The 14,520-nt window shown below is 41.7% G+C and overlaps 1 protein-coding gene across 1 annotated transcript in view; it reads left to right on the plus strand.

The window, feature by feature from the left end:
- Nucleotides 1-11,812: 11,812 nt before the first annotated feature.
- The window catches only part of FBP2 (fructose-bisphosphatase 2), a 36,245-nt gene continuing 33,537 nt past the window's right edge, over nt 11,813-14,520 (plus strand). The window contains exon 1 of the mRNA XM_060101092.1: nt 11,813-11,982. Within this exon, the coding sequence (XP_059957075.1) occupies nt 11,813-11,982 (170 nt within the window). The remainder of the gene's footprint in view (nt 11,983-14,520) is intronic.

Below are 14,520 nucleotides of genomic sequence, written 5' to 3' on the forward strand. Positions count from 1 at the left end.
ATATGTTTTGAGTGGATAGAGGAGAAATAAACATATTCTTCCTTTTTCTAAAAAAAAAAAACCTTCATTGCGTTGTGCCAAATAACAGTAATAATAATAACAGCTAATGCCTATAACATTAGATAATTCATTTAATCTTCATAACAACCTTAGGAATTGGGCACTGTGAATAACCCATTTTGCAGTTGATGAAATGGAGGACCGAGAGGTGAGGTCATCTGCCCAAGGTCACCAGCCCATGAGCGACAGAGCTGGGATATGAACTCAGGCAGTCTGGCCACTAAACTCGGAGTTAATGAATCGCTTCTCCTGTGTGTTGTCTGTTCAGGTATGGGTGTGCAGAATCAACATGAGCAATGCTTTTAAGCCCTCCTGGGAACTGGAGAAGTGATATATTATCGGTGGTACCCATCTAGGACCTCTTGGCCTCCTGTACATGGGTGTAAGCATCTGAGGCACAAATGAAGGTTTATGTTATTACTCAGTGATAAGTTTTTTATAAAAACATAACAATTCAGTGAAATAATATAATAATTCCTAAGGTTTAATTACCATAAAGAAAAGGATTCATCATAAGAACAAGATTTAGGAAATACAATTTGTTGCAAACAAGCACTTTTCTATTAGGCTCTGTGTAAAAACAGTTCCTCCCTTAGATGACCCTGGTTCTTTCTGGACTGGAATTCCAAGATTATAGCAAGTTATATCAGATGTTAAGAAACGTCTGGACTTTCTTAAGCTCTACATATATTAGGATTTTGCCAATGGAATGTAGGTGGAAATGATGTATACTAATTCCAGTTTGAAAACCCAATGAATAATCCTTCATCCACTCTTTTCCATGCATTAAACGTCGTGAGTTTCAATGACAGTATTACAACAGGACAAAAGCCTGGCTGTCTGAGCCACCATTCTGTCTACATTAGGTTGTGATGTGAAATAGAAATGAACCTTTGATGTACTAAGCTACTAGGATTTCAGGCTTATTAGTTACTGCAACATAACCTAGGCCATCCTAAGACTGAGCTTGGGTAAGCTTTTTTTGTGTTTTTTTTTAACTTCTCTAAACCTCAGTTTCCTCATTTAAAAAATGTTAATTGTAGTACTTATTGTTGTAGTCAAGGCCATATTCACTGTAAATAACCTACTTAGGCCAACTAAATCAGAAAGGGAATTTGTTGGAAAGATTCAAGGGGATCTCATGAAGTCCAGTACCCACTGCAGAGGACAGCTTACAAAGGACACATCCTTCTTAGTTCCAGCATTATTATCCAATTCACTAGTGTCTCTGTGTCTCAAGCTAAGTTCCCAGGACAGAAAATCTGATTGGCTCACCTTATATCAAATGTCTACCTCTGATCCAATCAGCTGCAGCCAGAGACAGGGTCACACAAGCAAATGTGTCTTGAATCTTCCTCTTATGGGCAGGGTGCAATTTTCTCCAAGATGGGGATCATGGGCTGAGCAGATACCTCAAAGATATCTGCCATGCTACACACAGGGATGTTGAGGTTACATGAAAAGGCATATGCCGGGCTGATTCTGCATTGTCAGGAGCTTGGAAGTCACCACTCCAGCCTAACTGCAAGTGAAAAACTGAAAAGGCTGGAAAGTCAAAAACTCTTCTTGGGTCCATAAGAGAAGGAAGAACACAGGGCAAACCATTGTCCCCAAGGTTGGCGAGACAGATGAAAACAGGCAGTCATCTCACCAGAGCAAAGACTCATGAAGGGAAATTGCTGCAGGAGCCAGTGCCGGAACTGTAATTAACAAATTGCTGGAAGCTCAGCCTGGACAGTTCTGAGAGTTAAAAACTCCAGGGCAACCTACAGGGGGCCCCCCAGGATTGTGAGTTTTACCTCTAGGAGCTTGACCAGGATCCCACAGTGAATGCTGGAGAAAATACTGGGCTTCTGGCCCGGATGGGAAAAGGAAACATTTTGAAACACACCAGAGCACTCTGTTCTTAACAAGGCCTGCCCTTAGTGGAAATTAGTTAACTAGAGCAACCCAAACAAGGATTATCAGTCTTAACTGACCTGGGGAAGGGAAATACCCGACTCTAGCCAATTCTAGCCATCCCCTACCACTTAAGGGGGGAGAAAAAAACGGAGAAACACTTAAGTTCACAATCTAGAAGCACAGGCTCACTAAATGCTGAGACCTAATCACAGGACTAGGTCCCTCGCCTCACATCTCACCACCTCCTTACTAAAGGCCTATTTACAGCAGTTCCTTTTATCCAGTACACTATGTCCAGCTCTCAAGAAAGAGTTACAAGGCAAAACAAAGGGCAAAAAACCACAATTTGAAGAGACAGAGCAAGCTTCAGAACAAGACATGGCAGGGATGTTGGAATTACCAGCCTGGGAATTTAAAACAATTATGATGGGACTTCCCTGGTGGTGCAGTGGTTAAGAATCTGCCTGCCAATGCAGGGGACACGGGTTCGATCCCTGGTCCAGGAAGATCCCACATGCCACGGAGCAACTAAGCCCGTGTGCCACAACTACTGAAGCCTGTGCACTCTAGGGCCTGCATGCCACAACGACTGAGCCCGTGGGCTGCAACCACTGAAGCCCATGCACCTAGAGCCCATGGTCTGCAGCAAGAGAATCCTCTCAATGAGAAGCCCATGCACCGCAACGAAGAGTAGCCCCCACTCGCTGCAACTAAAGAAAGCCTGTGCGCAGCAACGAAGACCCAACACAGCCAAAAAAAAAAAAGACAATTATGATAAATTTGCTAGGGACTGTAATGGATAGACAGCAGGCAAGAACAGATGGGCAATGTAAGCAAAGAGAAGGAAATCCTAAGAACCAAAAAGAAATACTAGAGATTAAAAAAACATTGTCACAGAAATGAAGAATGGCTTTGATTGGAATTTGATGGTCATGGCTAAGGAAGGAATCTCCGAGCCTTAGGATATATCAATAATCTTTGAAAACTGAAAAGCAAAGAAAAACATAGACTGGAAAAAAAAAACTAGCAAAGAAACCAGGATATCCAAGGACTGTGGGACAACTACAAAACATGTAACATGCATATTGGGAACATCAGGAGAAGAAGAAGAAAGAGAGAAAGGAACAGAATAAATATTTGAAATAATAATGACTGAGAATTTCCTCCAAGTTAATGTCAGACACCAACCACAGATCCAGGAAATTCACAGAATAACACACAGGATAAATGCCAAAAAACCACACCTAAGCCTAACATCATCAAACTACAGAAAATCAAATATAAAGAAAAAATTCTGAAAGAAGCCAGATGAGGAAATAAACACCTTACCTACAGAGGAACAAAGAATTACATCTGACTTCTCCTCAGAAACCATGCAAACAAGAAGACTTGGAGTGAAATACTGAAAGTGTTTAGAGGAAAAAACCCATCAACCTCTGAATTCTGTACCCTGTAAAATTATCCATCAGAAGTGGAGAGGGACTTCACTGGTGGTCCACTGGTTAAGACTTTGCCTTCCAATGCAGGGGGTGTGGGTTTGATCCCTGGTCAGGGAGCTATAATCCTACATGCCCCATGGCCAAAACACCAAAATGTAAAACAAAAGCAATATTGTAACAAATTCAATAAAGACTTCAAAAAAAACAAAGTGAAGGAGAAACAAAAACTTTCTCAGACTAACAAAAATTGAAGGCATTTGTTGCTAGTAGGTCTTCCTTGCAAGAAATGTTAAATGATGTTCTTTAGAGAGAAGGAAAATGATATAGGTCAGAAGCTTGGATCTACATAAAGAAAGGAAGAGCACTGAAGAAGAAAAAATAGAAGGTAAAATAAAAAGTTTTATTTTTTATTCGTAATTGATCTAACAGAAAACAGTTTTTTCAAAATACTAATAGCAAGAATGTATTCAGTTACGACTTATTCTTAATTGATCTAACAGACAACAGCTTGTTCAAAATAGCAACAATGTATTCAATTATATCTGCGTATGTATATATCGTATATAGGCACTTATGTATGCTTACATATAAGTGAAATGAATGATAGCAATTATACAGGGACAGGAGGATGGCATTAGAATTATTTTGTTATTATAAGGTACAACTACCCATGAAGAGGTATATGTTACTTGAAAGTGAAATTGGATTTGTTGTAAATGTATATTGCAAACTCTAGGGAAAGCACTAAAAATAGTAAAAGGAAGTATAACTGATATGCTAAGAAAGGAAAGAAAAGGAAATCATATAAAATGACTAATTAAAATCACAAAAGGGGGCTTCCCTGGTGGCGCAGTGGTTGAGAGTCCACCTGCCGATGCAGGGGACACGGGTTCGTGCCGCGGTCCGGGAGGATCCCACATGCCACAGAGCAGCTGGGCCAGTGAGCCATGGCTGCTGAGCCTGCACGTCTGGAGCCTGTGCTCCGCAACGGGAGAGGCCACAGCAGTGAGAGGCCCGCGTACCGCAAAAAAAAAAAAAAAAAATCACAAAAGGCAGAAAAAGAAAGGAAGACAACAATAGGAACAAAGAACAAGGGCAAAAAATAGAAAATAGTAACAAATATGGTTACTATTTTCCATTAATCCAACTGTATCAATAATCACTTTGAATGTCAATGATCTAAATACACCAATTAAAAGAGTAGATCAAAAACATGACCTAACTATATGTTGTCTACAAGAAACCCACTTTAAATATAAAGACATATATAGATTAAAAGTAAATGGATGGAGAAAAATATATCATGCTAACACTAATGAAAAGAGAGTAGGAGTAGCTATATTAATGTCAGACAGAACATACTTCAAAGTAAGGAAAGTTATTAGGGATAAAGAGGGGTATTACATAATAATAAAGGAGTCAATTCTCCAACAAGACATAATAGTGTATGTGCCTAACAACTGAGCATCAAACTTCATGAGGCAAAATGGATAAAACTGTAAGGAGGAAGAGGAATCCACTATCATAGCTGGGGATTTCAACACTCTTCTCTCAGAAATGGAAAGGCCCAGCAGGCGAAAATCAATAAGCACATAGTTGAACTTAACACCATTTATCAACAAGATATAATTGACATCTACAGACTACTTCATCCAACAACAGCCGAATACATATTTTCCTCAAGCTTACATGGAACATTCACCAATATAGACCACATTCTGGGCCATAAAACACACCTTAACATATTTAAAAGAATAGAAATCACACAATTGATTTCTATTGCAAAACTAAAACTCTTAAAAGATAATATAGGAGAAAACCTAGATGACCTTGGGTATGGTGATGCCTTTTTAGATACAGTACCAAATAAACAATCCATGAAGGGAGTAATTGATAAACTGGAATTTATTAAAATTTAAAACTTCTGCTCTGGGAAAGACAGTATCATGAGAATGAGAAGGCAAACCACAAACTGAGAGAAAATATTTACAAAAGACACATCTGATAAAGGACTGTTAACCCTTAACACTCAACAATAAGAAAACAACAGATTAAAAAATGGGCCAAAGACTTTAATAGACACCTCACCAAAGAAGATAAACAGATGACAAATAAGCATATGAAAAGATGCTCCACATCATATGTCATCAGGAAAATGCAAATTAAAACGAGACATTCCTACACACCTATTAGAATGACCAAAATCCAGAATACCAAATGCTGGTGAGGATGTGGAGCAACAGGAACTCATAAACTGCTGGTGGGAATGCAAATTGGTCCAGCCACTTCAGGAGACAGTTGGAGGTTTCTTACAAAACTAAACATACTCTCGCCATATGATCACACTCCTTGGTATTTACCCAAAGGAGCTGAAAACTTACATTAGTACAAAAACCTGCAGACTGTTGTTAATAGTAGCTTTATTCATAATTGCTAAGACTTGGTAGCAACCAGGACGTCCTTCAGTAGAGGAATGAATAAATAAACTATGGTACATCCAGACAATGGAATATTATTCATTGCTAAAAGAAATGAGCTATCAAGCAATGAAAAGACGTGAAGGAATCTTAAATGCATATTACTAAGTGAAAGCAGCCGATCTGAAAAAGCTACTTACTGTATGATTCTGTTTTACATTCTGGAGAAAGCAAAACTACGGAAGCAATAAGAATATCAGTGGTCACTAGGGGTGAGGTGGTGGGGAGCGATGAAAGGCAGGACACAGAGAACTTTTAGGGCAGTGAAACTACTCTGTGTGATATTACGATAGATAGACATATGTCATTATACAATTATCCAGACCCACAGAATGTACAACACCCATAGTAAACCTTAAGGTAAACTATGGATTTTGGGTGATAATGATGGGTTAATGTAGGTTCATTTTTGTAAAAAAAAAAAAAAAAAGAGAAAAAACATACCATTCTGGTGAGTGATGTTGATAACAGGGAAGGCCGTGCATGTGCGGGTACAGAGGGAAATGAGGAATCTCTGTACCTCCTCGCGATTTTGTTGTAAACCTAAACTACTCTAAAAGATAAAGCCTTATTATTATTATTTTTAAAAAGCGTAGTATGGGGCTTCCCTGGTGGCACAGTGGTTGAGAGTCCGCCTGCTGATGCAGAGGACACGGGTTCGTGCCCCGGTCCAGGAAGATCCCACATGCCGCGGAGCAGCGGGGCCCGTGAGCCATGGCCGCTGAGGCTGCGCGTCCTGAGCCTGTGCTCCGCAACGGGAGAGGCCACAGCAGTGAGGGGCCCACATACCGCAAAAAAAAAAAAAAAAAAAAAAAAAGCGTAGTATGATGAGAATATAAGAAAATGGTGCAATGGGTACCAAAGAATTAAAATATAGTTCCAACATATACCAGTCCCACTTTAACTTTATTTTTGCATTTGAAGAATGTATATAGCATTTTCCTACATATTTTTATACATTGAAAACTAGACTTGGTATCTTGGTAAAACTATGTTATAGGAAAGCAGAAATTGTATTCTTTATTTTTTATCTTTGTTTTCTGTTATCCAACAAAGCTGATGCTTAAGCATCAAGCTGGTTTCACTGGCACATGAGAAAAGGAAGGTGTGATCTGCAAAGAAACAGAGTTCCTATGTGAAGCTGTTTAGAATGGCACTCAATGTTCAGTGCTCAAGTATGTAGTAAGTACTGTAGTCCTATGGGGGCAAGTGTGTAGATATTTTGAAACATTTTACCATAATTGTAAAATTTTTTGCATTTTTACCTGTTGGCATTATTTCCTTTTTTTTTCGTTTTTATCAAATTTATTTATTTATTTATTTATTTATTTATATTTTTGGCTGCATTAGGTCTTTGTCACTGCCCGCTGGCTTTCTCTAGTTGAAGTGAGTGGGGGCTACTCTTTGCTGCGGTGTGTGGGCTTCTTACTGCGGTGGCTTCTTTTGTTGTGGAGCACGGGCTCTAGGTGTGAAGGTTTCAACAGTTGTGGCACATGGGCTCAGTAGTTCTGGCACACAGGCTCAGTAGTTGTGGCTCGCGGGCTCTAGAGCGCATGCTCAGTAGCTGTAATGCACGAGCTTTGCTCCACGGCATGTGGGATCTTCCCGGACCAGGGCTCAAACCCATGTCCCCTACATTGGCAGGCAGATTCTTAACCACTGCGCCAACAGGGAAGCCCAGCATTATTTCTTATAATAAAACCTTTTCTGATTGAAAACTTCAAAAACAAAGTAAAACAAAAACCTATGTTGGGGACTTCCCTGGTGGTCCAATGGTTAAAAACTCCACACTCCCAATTCAGGTGGCCCGGGTTCAATTCATGCTCAGGGAACTAGATCTCGCATGCTGCAACTAAGAGCAGGTGAAGCCAAATAAACAAATAAATATTAAAAACAAAACAAAACAACAACCAAAAAACCTATGTTGGGATTACATAAAGCATTTTAGCAGAGTTTTGCTAACAAAGAATGGTCCCTCAGCTGATATTCTAGAGGCACATTCCAGATCCTTGTCTTTGGGTGGAGGGCCCTGAGGCAGGAGCAGGATTGCCCCAGCCATTAGGACGGTCTGCTTGACCTTATTTACTTAGACTCAGTCCTGTGAACATCTTTCACTAAGCAGAGCAAAGCCATAGATAGCTTTGTGGTCACAGTGTATCCTTGGCACTGAAATAAGTGTGAGCTGGATGCTCTTCTACCTTCCTCTGGGCTTTCGCCACAGCTGCTCTTTCAATTTCCACCCTGTCCTATGCCCTGAAAGAACTTTGGCATTTGCTGAAAGGTCATCAGCTACAATTTTAGACCATTGGGTAACAAACTTCTGACATTTAAATGCAGCTGCAAAGTGGTGGGATTGCTGTACTGGCTGTCAGCCTGGGCTGGACGGTGACAGAAGTAGCAGCCCCTTCCTCAGATCCCTTTATGGACGAGTGGTTGACTGCTTATAAAGGACACCAGCCAATACTCTCCCTTCTGACTCCCAAATTATCTAGTCTTGCTCATTCTTAACAACCACAGTGTGCTGGGCACCAGGAATTCTCCGGACAGTTGTGCTGAAGCACTAGTTTGTTTGTTTACTTCCAATCTCTTGTGAACAAATACATAATAAAAATTAACTAGAAAGGCTAATAAACACATGAAAAGATGATGAACATCACCAATCATTAGGGAAATGCCAATCAAAGCCACAATGAGATACCGTTTCATACCCATTAGGATGCTAGTTATAAACAAACAAACAAACAAACAAAAAAACAGAAAATAACAACTGTTGGCAAGGATGTTGAGACATTGGAACTCTTGTGCACTGCTGGTGGGCATGTAAAATGGTGCAGCCCCTGTGAAAAATGGTACAGTGATTCCTCAAGAAGTTAAACATAGAATTACCATATGATCCAGCAATTCTACTTCTGTGTATGTATATACCCCCAAAAAACTGAAAACAGGGACTTGAACATGTATTTGTCCTACTGTGGACATGATAGCATTATTCACAGTAGCCAAAAGGTGGAAACAACCAAAGTGTCTGTCGATGGATTAATGGATAAACAAAATGTGGTATATCCACCAATGGAATATTATTCAGTCTTAAAAAGGAAGGAAATTCAGACACATGCTACAACATGGATGAACCTTGAAAATATGATGCTAAGTGAAATAAGCCAGCCACAAAAGGAGAAATATTGTATGATTCCACTTATATGAAGTACCTAGAATAGTCAAATTCATAGAAACAGAAAGTAGAATTGCTGGTTGTCAGGGGCTAAGGATTGAGGGGGAAGAGAGAGTTATTGTTTAATAGGCACAGAGTTTCACTTTACAGTAAAATGACTTTTTAAAAATGTACAGTTCTCTGAATTTTAACACATGTATGGGTTCAAGTTCAGGATACAGAACAGTTCCATCAGGCAAAAAATTCCCCATCCTGTCCTCCCTGCCCCACACCAACTATCCCTGGCAACCATGAAATTGGTCTCTAACTCTCTAATTTTGTCTTTTTGAGAATATCATATAAATGGAATCATACAGCATATAGTCTTTTAAGACTGGCTTCTTTCACCCAGCATAATGACTTTGAGATTAGTCCCAGTACCACATGTAACAATAGCTTGTTCCTTTTTATTGCTGAATAGTGTTCTATTTTATGGATCTACCACAGTTTCTTTACCATTATTGAAGAGCATTTGGGTGTTAGCAGTTCCTGACAATTATAAATAGAGCTGCTATAAATATTCATGAATGGGTTTTGGTGTGAACATACAATTCATTTCTCTAGGGAAGATGTGATAGTCCACTCTGCGTGGCATCGGTTTTGTACCACCACAAAGAGGGGAAACCCTCTTAATCAGATGAGGACATTTGACTTCAAAGGAAATCTGGAAACCAATCAGCCAGGCCACTCTCTTTATCTTGTAGCCATTTACTGGCCCAGAACTCCTAATACCCAGCCACTGCTCTTTCTATAATTATGTCTGAAGAATCATGGTTGATCTATGTGAAAGACAAAACTGAGTTATTTATTGATGGCAACCTGAAACATCAGGATCAAAGAAAGTTCCATTCTACAGTCCTTACAATTTCCAGAAGCTCTTGGGGAAGAAAAAGAAAGTTCCAGTTTAGACCCTGGTGATGTCAAAATCAAAATGTTCTGACATAGAAGCTCCTCTTCTAGGGCTGTATCTTACTGAAGCCCTCACACAAGCACATACACAAAGGTAAGGATCTTGGTGCAGCATTGTTTGAGGAGGAAATATTTCAAAAATATCTGACTGTCCACACGTGGGAAAGCAGTATGTCTCTGTGTGTTGACACGGATGTATTTCCCAGATGTTTTGCTGTGGAAGACACTTCCGATTGGTTGATTCAATATCAGTGCCCGACTCTTGCAGCAAAGCATCATCATAGGCCGTAAATCTGGCCAATGCTTCAAAAGTGGAAGGCTACTTGGGGTGGGGGTGCGGGGTAGGCAGAGGGTGTTTCTGGGGAACTATTTCTTTCCTAATAAAAGGGAACGGATGTGGTTGCCCTTCTCCCCTCTTTCGGTCTTCAGACGTTCAGAGCTGCAGTAGCCATTTTGTGCCCGTGAGATGATAAGCTTGGAGGCAAAAGCCAGCCAACCGAGGATTACGGAGAAGAGACAGAGAGGGGTTCCTAATGGAACTTTTGACCAGCTAAATGAATGCCAGCTGCTGCCTCGGAGAAAATATGAGACTAATGAACCCCACATATTTAAATCACTCTACATTTGCTATTACTTGCAGCTAAACACATTCTGATTGAAGTAACTGTCAAAGGAAAATAATCAACTTGCACAGCAATGTGCATATTGTCCTACTTTGTAAAATGAAATTGTATATGTACACATGATAGTTATACATACATCAACAAATTGGAAGGGTAATAACAACTAACAAGTATTGAGCACCTACTATGACAGGCACATCTTATCACTTTAATCCTCACAACCACTTTGTCAGGTAGATGTTTTATTGCTATCACCATTTACAAGTGAGGAAACTGAGGCTTCAGGAGCTTTCCCAAACTGTACAACTAGCAGATGACTAGCCTGGGACTCAGAGCCAGGTGTCTCTGCCCTTAGAGAAAGTGCTTGGACCACCCTATGCAGACCTCCTCCCCTGTTTACAAATACAGACCCCCACCACCTCTAATGCAGTTATTTCTGGCAGTGGGTTGGAGGATGGGCTGGTTCTGTAGTGTTTCCTTTTCAATAAGCAAGCAACATTTTTGCTATAAAAATGCAAATCTAGAGAAACTGAAAAAATAAAGAATTGATAAAATAACCCTAGTGCTAGGCACTAGGAATATTTTTTTCTTCCAGATTTGAATACTTATTATAAATATCCATCCAATCATACATGCTTTTTGGAATTTAAAAGCATCCTTTTCAAACATATGAAAGAACCCTGGCTAAGAAGTCCCAGGATTGCCATTATTTTGTTATGTGACCTATACCCCAGATAAGATATCTGCCAATCTGCCTCCTGCAATGTGAGGGAATGGGGCCCTGCAGTAGATACATGTGAAGAAACCTTTTGAGTCTTTGAATAAGAGGGTTTTATGGATTTTTTTTTTTTTTTTTAGTGGCTGGAATTCTCATCTCTTTACCTTTACTAAACGGTTGCTTCTTAGGATCTTTAAAGGAAAAGTTTCGTCAAGAAAAAGTAGGTCTCTGTTTCCCAGCTGCCCGGTTCTATTTACAGCTTGGCAGCCTTCAGATCAGCCAGGCCCGAGAGGTTTCCTTGAGGACTCGCCCAGTTATCTCAACCACGTGGCCTGGGGCACTTTCCCTTAAAGGTCCTGGCACGGCCAGTACAGATTTCTAATCAGCTCTGATACCGCAGAGCCACTGACCAGCCCTTAGAGATAAGGCTTTCTTCTGCAGGGAGAAAAGGATTTGAAAAACTACCCGCCACAATGGGGGACAGAAGCCCCTTCGCAACGGATATGCTCACCCTGACCCGCTACGTTATGGAAAAGGGGCGTCAGGCCAAAGGCACCGGGGAGCTCACACAGCTGCTCAACTCCATGCTGACGGCCATCAAAGCCATCTCCTCGGCCGTGCGCAAGGCTGGCCTGGCCCATCTGTGAGTCTACCCACCCTCCCACCCCGGTGACACGCAGCGACGGGGGGCCCAGGTGCGGGTGGGCAGAGCTGTAGGTGCTTGGGCCGAAACGGACTCAGAAGTATTAGCCCGTGTGCCCTGGAGGGAAGTTGCCTTTAAACTTTCTGCCAGGTGTCCTTTGATAAAGGGGCCTTAGACTTGTTTCAAGAAAGAAACAAAATACTTGGAGACATGCTATGGAGAAAAAATATATAATTTTCCCAGTTACCATGTATTATAATGATAACAAGCTCAGGGGCTTGCTCCATTGAAACATATCCTGAGTTATCGTGACTTGTGTTTGCATTCTCACTGGCACAAAGCAATCGCCAGGAGACTTGAGAGGGCGCTTGATGCCCTTTGCAGATATGAGCGTTTTATTACCATGACCTTTGCCCATCATAGTCATTAGGAGGTAGAAATCATTTACTGAATCCCAGGGCCCGTTGTCCATCTCCTTTCTCACCATCAAAAAGAGTCTTTTGCTTTTAAAACAATATTTTATTTCTTCTCTGTGACTCAATCTTCTCTCCACTTGGTGTGCAGGAAGCTGGGAGGTGCTGGGCCCGGGAGGAGGGAATGCAGAGTGTTTTTCCACTTTGCTCTCTTGGTGCTTTACCCAAGTTCATGCTACAGATGCCGATCCTCAGAGCCAAGGGTCCAGTTTAAGTCTGTGGTGAAAAGAAGCAGTCTTTCTTTGGGCTTCCATTTTCCTGGTAGCAATTGCAGTGGAGGTCCTCTCAGAAGATGAACAGACCCATTGTTGTTATTATTATTATTATTCCAAAATGAAGAAATAACAAAGTCCAATAATTTGAAATATTTATTCTAACAACTTGGTTTTTTTTTTTTTTTGGTGATACGCGGGCCTCTCACTGTTGTGGCCTCTCCTGTTGCGGAGCACAGGCTCCGGACGCGCAGGCTCAGTGGGCATGGTTCACGGGCTCAGCCGCTCTGCGGCATGTGGGATCTTCCCGGACTGGGGCACGAACCCGTGTCCCCTGCATCGGCAGGCAGATTCTCAACCACTGCGCCACCAGGGAGGCCCCAACTTAGTACTTTTAACACACAAAAAATGTGATAATTACAGACTTTATTTATATAATGCTTGGTGACTCAGTAATGAGCTCCAAGTTAAAGGCGATTATGACTGGTTTTCCCCCTCTCTGTGTATTGCTATAACTGTATGAGTACCTCATCTGGCAGTAATGGCCAGCTCTACCTTTAAAGACCTTCATGAACCTGAGACACAGCTACTTGCCTCTGTTCTGCTCCTATCTGGTGGTGAGCTGGGCTACGCATAGAGCAGTTTCCTGGGTTGCCTGCTGACCTCTCAGTGTTCCCCATGTTAATGGGCTCCCCAGTGCAGGGGGGCTGGGCTGGGCAGGGGCTGCTGTGGTGGGGTTGTGCTAATCGCTGCAGAACTCTGACTTTGTGGCCATGGAGTGTCCAGAGGATGCGGACTCAGCGACTGGATAATTCAGGTGCTCCTCTGACTTGGTTTTTTGTGCCATGTGATCATGGTCAATGATCTGCTCTCGCTAGGGCCTGTAAAAGTGTAAAACGGATTGGATACTAATAGCACCTAACTCTTAGGGCTAGTTGTAAGGCTTAGTAGGTCCATGTGATGATGATTTCGACAGTGCCAGCCCCGTAATAAATGATCTTTATTACTGTGGTTCCAAGCCCGAACCTGGGGAAATTTGCCGGCTAACAGGGCGATGTCGCTGACCCACCACTAGGTGGCAGGCGCAGCCCGTGGAAACAAGACGTCAGGATTTCGCGTTTTCTCGGAGGCTGAGGCAGGTGTCCTCCGTTAAGGCAGAGACCACGTATTTTGTCAATTCAGGCGGCATCCTTCCCTGGGTGCCTCTGTAATAGATACCCAAAGTGTCAGTGGGAGAAGTCCATTGGCTGGAAATTTCTTCTTTCTAATAAGATGTTGAGATAATTTTAAGAGGACCCTGGAATTGCTTCTCCAAGAGCTCAAAGTTTGCATCCTATCCCAGAGCAATTCTGCTCATGAAAATGGGACTTTAACATATTCCTGCCACTTTCCCATTTAGGGGACCTCAAGCCCCTCATTCCTTTGCTTCCTCTTTTTGGGAAGACATTTCTAGGCACCTGCTCGATAAATGCAAAACGGATCAGAAAGTCTCATATTTTTCTCTGCTTCTTGCTGTAGGAAGAAGGGAATGCTAGAATACCACCCCTGGAATCCTCTCCATGGCTTTTTAATGTCAAAACAGCAGAACAATCCATTAAAAAATTACCAGTAGAGCTTAAATGTTAGTTAAGATCTAAAAAATACTGTCTTACGGGTTAAAAAGCACTTTTCTGCCCATGATCTAACTTGGAGCAGTTGTCAGGCAATTAGATCTCATTGTGATGATCTTTCATTCTTTCTGAAAGGAGGGGTGTGGATGGTGGGAGTGGGTAGGCAGAGAAGAATGCTCCGCACATGCAGGGGGGGTGCAGAGGGTGGGTTGAGGGGCGGGGATAAGGGCGGGGTTTGTGTGG

This window comes from Mesoplodon densirostris, chromosome 6, assembly GCF_025265405.1.
Source record: "Mesoplodon densirostris isolate mMesDen1 chromosome 6, mMesDen1 primary haplotype, whole genome shotgun sequence".
Taxonomy (NCBI): domain Eukaryota; kingdom Metazoa; phylum Chordata; class Mammalia; order Artiodactyla; family Ziphiidae; genus Mesoplodon; species Mesoplodon densirostris.